This window comes from Engystomops pustulosus, chromosome 1 (genome assembly GCF_040894005.1).
Source record: "Engystomops pustulosus chromosome 1, aEngPut4.maternal, whole genome shotgun sequence".
NCBI classification, from domain to species: domain Eukaryota; kingdom Metazoa; phylum Chordata; class Amphibia; order Anura; family Leptodactylidae; genus Engystomops; species Engystomops pustulosus.
The window spans coordinates 267,449,792-267,455,791 of NC_092411.1; the positions used below are offsets into that span (position 1 = coordinate 267,449,792).

A 6,000-nucleotide genomic window follows, 5' to 3' on the forward strand; every position below is an offset into this window, starting at 1 on the left:
TCAAGTCTGGTTTCCCTATGAATGTCGGCCCGATACAAAACCGAAACCCTTCAGCCAGTCTAACATTGGACATTAAGATGCAAAGTGAATGTATCCACAGGGAGAGGAGGTCTGGAGGCCTCCCAGATTCAGCACCACTTCTCTTTGTTACACTACAGCAAAGTACTAGAACACCCTTACTTTTCCAGAACGCAGCCTCTTACTCATAGGCTCTGGGTAGGGAAGGGTTAAATAACCCAGCCATCTCTTAAATATTGACGGACATGCTATCAATTAGCATCTCATACCAGTGCTGTAACATGTATCCTGTAACAGTAAATTCAATATTCGGCTCCCATGCCAGACGGCTGTACTCCCCAGGCCATGCGTCCTATAGGCAATGTGCATCATCATGCCCTGGGAGTCGTGCTATTAATTGTGGCAATTTACTGGTTAAATTCATAGCCCTATCAATCATCAGTATGACACATTATTGCAGTGTACTACTTGCGGTTATAGGTATGTAGATACAATGTATATACTGTATGTGTCATATCATATAATGATTGACAGGACAAGTCAAAAGCAATTTATTATGACCTTGAAAAAGGCTAATACATACATCATTCAGATTGCAAGCTCTTTGGCGCAGAAAGGCACTGGATCTGATGCATCTGATGTATAATATGAAACAATGTGGACATATTTGTTGTATACAATGGTTACATATTTGCAAAATATAGATTGTTAGAGGGAGCAAAGCAATAATACATTTAATAAGAGCAGACAATTAACCTTATCCAATGTGCGGGCACCCAGAGGCCAATGTGGTCCCCATCCCAGCCCCCACCGCTCTGGTGCAGACCCCCCCAGCCTCTCCCTCTCATCACACTGTACCTTGCCATTGTCCTGCCCCTGCAGCAGCTCCTTCCCACTGGAATACTTGATCTCAATGCCTGGGGTCCTGTCTTCCCTTTCTCCAGGAGAGCTGATGACAGATCCAGAGATCTCACTCACATCACTGGCTGTCTCACTGAAATTGTCCCCATCCATCTCCGCCCTGCTGCTGCTCCTTGGGGTGCGGGTGCCCTTCTTGCCCACACTGTAGGCATCAAAATCTATAGTCTTGTTCTCATAAGCCCCTTCTACAGAGGCAAACATGCCCCCATACTTCACCCTGGGGGTCTGGGCAGTGGTCCCTGGTCTGGCCAGATAGACAGGGAGATCATCTTCTTTATTCCAGTTTCTTTTCCTCTCTGATGCCATGCTGCACCCCTAGTGCCCTCCTCTCACTGGCAGATGGATGGATGGATGCAGGGTGAGGATGATGAGCCCTTGCTGCTGCTGGTGAGGCTGATCATATAAAATGCAGCAGTGCAGTGTCTGGATGGAAAGACACAAGGACCCTATTGTTACCAGCAGCAGCAGCAGATGAGGGGAGGCAATCAAAGGAGGCAGCAATCCAGGCAGGCAGCAGGCTGTGCTGCTGGTAGAGATGGCTGGTGCCTGCTAGGGAGAGACAGCAGCAGCACAGGCAGGCACTCACTACTCAAGGCACTGCCTTGCTCTCGGGGGACACCTCTAGGAAGCAACCTCATTCAGGAGGACCAGTCATGGGAGAAAGATGGGACCCTCCTCTTCCTGAAGGACTGGCTAGCAGCAGCTGGAGGATAGGATGGACAAGACTGGACCCTGGACTGGAGCTGCACACAGAGCAGACCAGGAGATAGAACCAGCAATCATACAAGAATATGTATATATATATGCAACCTAGAGCATGTGACATCATTTATCCTTCATGTACCTGATATATAAATGTATTATTAGGTAGGTACTCATATAGATGTGTCATTGGGTAAGTACCCTTCATATAAATCTGTCATTAGGTAGGTACTCTTCAAATAGATGTACCCTTTAGATACAATAGACATAACATTGATACATAGGTACCATTATTATGGATGCATTATTAGGTATATACTCTCCATATAGATATATGGTTAGGCATGTACTCTCCATATAGATATATGGTTAGGTAGGTACATTTTACAAGGATATACCATTAGGTACGTACCCTTTATATAGATATATCATTAGGTATGTACCCTTTATATAGATGTATCGTTTAGGTATGTAGTCTACATTTAGATGTATGATCAGGTAGGTACCTTTATATAGATTAATGATTAGGTATGTACTCTCCATATAGATGTATGATTAGGTAGGTACCTTTTACAAGGATATACCATTAGGTATGTAACCTTTATATAGATGAATGATTAGGTATGTACTCTCTATATAGGTAGGTACCTTTTACAAGGATGTATCATTAGGTATGTACCCTTTATACAGATATATCATTAGGTACGTATCATTTATATAGATGTGTAAATAGGTGCTGTGTGTACTCTCCATATATATGCATCATTAGGTAGATATCTTTATATAGATGTATCATGAGGTATGTTCTCTTTATATGGATGTATCATTAGGTAGGTACCTTTATATAGATGCATCAATAGTTATGGACCTTTAGGGGCATGTTGTGAAGCCTTGGTTCTGATTAAGTTTAGGGGGGTGGTGTGAAGCCTTGGGTCTGGAATAGGGTCTGATTATGTTTAGGGGCGTGGTGTGAAGCCTTGGGTCTGGTATAGGGTCTGATTAAGTTTAGGGGCGTGGTGTGAAGCCTTGGGTCTGGTATAGGGTCTGATTAAGTTTAGGGGCGTGGTGTGAAGCCTTGGGTCTGGTATAGGGTCTGATTAAGTTTAGGAGCATTGTGTGAAGCCTTGGGTCTGGTATAGGGTCTGATTAAGTTTAGGAGCGTGGTGTGAAGCCTTGGGTCTGGTATAGGGTCTGATTAAGTTTAGGGGTGTGGTGTGAAGCCTTGGGTCTGGTATAGGGTCTGATTAAGTTTAGGGGCGTGGTGTGAAGCCTTGGGTCTGGTATAGGGTCTGATTAAGTTTAGGGGCTGTAACATACAGCAAGCATACATGTCTCTTTTAGAAATGAGAACATGTGACAGGAAGTTAAGGGGTGTGGTTTGCTGGGAGCTAGGAGAAGAAATGTGGATGTCTGACTGCACATGTTATAATAAAAGAAGTTTCTGATGGAATTCATCTCTGCCTGCTGCTACTACATGGAGACATTACAACTGGCGACGAGGATGGGATGGGTGTCCTGCTGCAGTGAGTACTGACTGCATTCTACATGTGCTCAATGCCAAGGTGTGTGAGATAAACACCTACAGACACAGATAGAAGATCTGCCTCCCTGACACTACAGCACAGCTACCTCCTGCACTACTCTACTGAGCAGAGCTAAGATGGCAGATCAGCTACATGTGTTCCCCAAATTTGATACTACTGATACCAACAACCTAGCTCACAACTGGAGAAAATGGATAAGCAGATTTGAGAACTTTCTGGAAGCCATAGACATCAAAGATGATAAAAGGAAAAGAGCTTTACTGTTGCACCATGCAGGCTCAGAAGTGTATGACATATACTGCACACTGCCTGCTGCAGACACTGACACCTACAGCAGCTGCTGCAGAGCTCTGACAGATTACTTCAACCCTAAACAAAACATCAGATATGAGAGATACAAGTTTAGGATTGCCAAGCAGCTTCCAGAAGAATCCATGGATGCCTATGTGACACGGTTAAGGGAATTAGCACAAGGCTGCGCTTTTGCTGATAATGATGATGAAATTTTAACACAAGTAATTGTTTCTTGCACATCTTCTACAATAAGACGCAAAGCCCTGCAGCAAGACTACTCTCTACATGATTTTCTCAAAATGGCCCGTGCCATAGAAATAGCAGATCATCAGGCCACTACAATGGAAAAAGGCGACGTCTCCCAGATACATAACATAAAATTTAAAGCTACAGCAGACAACAGAACTCAGAAACAAAAGAAATGTTACAGATGTGGAAAAGACTTTCCTCACATAAATAAATGTCCAGCATTAGGGCAAACATGCAGCAAATGTGGTAAAGAGAACCATTATGCATCTGTATGCAAATCAGCACTTACCAAGCCCCCTCCAAATCCAGCAAAACAGGCCAATATACAAGTATTACACCAGGATGAAGAGGAGACATCCACCACAACCAATGACTATGTCTTTATTACCTCTGCACCCAAACCACTGCAGTCTCCGAGTGTAATAATCACTGTTTTCAGTACTGATATTACATTTACAATTGATACTGGAGCATCTGTGAACATCATAGACAACAATACATATGAACAGATGAAGACAAAACCAGTGCTCAGGACTGTTAACACAAAAATCTTCCCATATGGATCTCAGATTCCGCTACCTACTGTGGGAACATTTGATGCTGAAATCAATTACAAAGACAAAATACAGAAAACAAGCTTCTACATCCTACAAGGCTCTGGAGGTTGTCTTCTTAGCTACCATACAGCTATGAATCTTGGTCTCATTCAGATCATTCACACAATAACTGATCCAGCTGATAAGGAAATTCAAACTATGCTTAATGAATTCTCTTCCCTATTTAGTGGATTGGGAAAATTGAAAGATTTTCAAGTGCACCTTCATGTGGATGAAAGTGTCCGTCCAGTTGCACAAGCTCATAGACGCATTCCTTTTCACCTAAGAAAAAAGGTGGAAGAAGAGCTTCAATCCTTAGAGGATCAGGATATTGTTGAAACAGTCACTGGTCCTACCCCATGGGTTTCTCCAATTGTGGTGGTTCCAAAACCAAAGGATTCTGACAAGGTAAGAATTTGTGTTGATATGCGCCTTCCAAATGTTGCTATTCAGAGAGAAAGACATATCTCTCCAACAATGAATGACATCATTCATCTACTAAATGGAGCAGCTATTTTTTCAAAATTAGACCTCAATAAAGGCTACCATCAGCTGGAACTGAGCCCAGAGTCAAGATATTTGACAACATTTTCTACACATTTGGGCCTAAGAAGGTACAAGCGCTTAACCTTTGGCGTCTGTGCTGCAGCAGAAATTTTCCAAGATGCCATTCGAGGTGTAATCCAGCACATTCCCAATGCTTTCAATTATAGTGATGACATAATGGTATTTGGAAAAACCCAGAAGGAACACAATCGTGCATTGCATGCTGTTTTTGAGTGCTTATTAGCTCATGGACTCACATTAAACAAAGAGAAATGTGAATTTAACAAAACTTCTCTAGAGTTTTATGGTCATATTTTTTTCTGCTGCAGGAATACAGCCTGATCCTAAAAAGGTAGAGGCAATAAAAATGGCCTCTGTTCCTGAGAATGTCAGTGAAGTTCGTTCCTTCCTTGGGATGTCCAGCTACTGTGCTAGATACATTCAAAATTTCTCAACAATTAGCGCGCCACTAAGGGACCTCACCAAACAAGGTTGTGAATTCAAGTGGTCTCCAGAATGTCAAACCTCGTTTGAGACTATTAAAAATGAACTGTGTTCAACTACAACAATGTGCTATTTTGATCCAGCTTTACGCACTGAACTGATTGTGGATGCGAGTCCAGTGGGACTGGGAGCTATTCTAGCACAATACAAACCCAACAGTTCAGATCCAAGTATAATTTCATATGCGAGTAAAGGGTTAACAAATACAGAAAGAAAATACTCTCAGCCTGAAAAAGAGAGTTTAGCTGTTGTCTGGGGATGTGAGCATTTTCATCTGTTTCTGTATGGAGCTCCTTTTACCATTGTCACAGACCACCAGGCTCTCCTAACTATCTTTGGAAACCCAAGAGCCAAGATGCCAGCTAGAATTGAACGATGGGGTCTACGACTTCAAGGATATAATTACAAAATTATTCACAAACCTGGCAAATACAGCAATCCAGCCGACTACATTTCAAGGCATCCTACAGAAGTGGATCAAACTACTCAGTGGTCAACTGAAGAATATATCAATTTTGTTACTGCTCATACAATTCCTAAGGCCCTTTCAGCTGATCAGTTTGTGACAGCAACAGCACATGACAAGACACTCTGTGCCCTGATACACATTATTCAGAATGGCAAAT

General features: G+C 42.5%; 1 protein-coding gene across 1 annotated transcript in view; it reads right to left on the reverse strand.

Moving 5' to 3' along the window:
* Nucleotides 1-1,576, reverse strand: part of CRMP1 (collapsin response mediator protein 1) — a 45,395-nt gene extending 43,819 nt beyond the window's left edge. The window contains exon 1 of the mRNA XM_072126101.1: nucleotides 877-1,576. Coding sequence (XP_071982202.1) covers nucleotides 877-1,245 — 369 coding nt within the window. The 5' untranslated portion in view covers nucleotides 1,246-1,576. The remainder of the gene's footprint in view (nucleotides 1-876) is intronic.
* Between the last annotated feature and the right edge of the window lie 4,424 nt (nucleotides 1,577-6,000).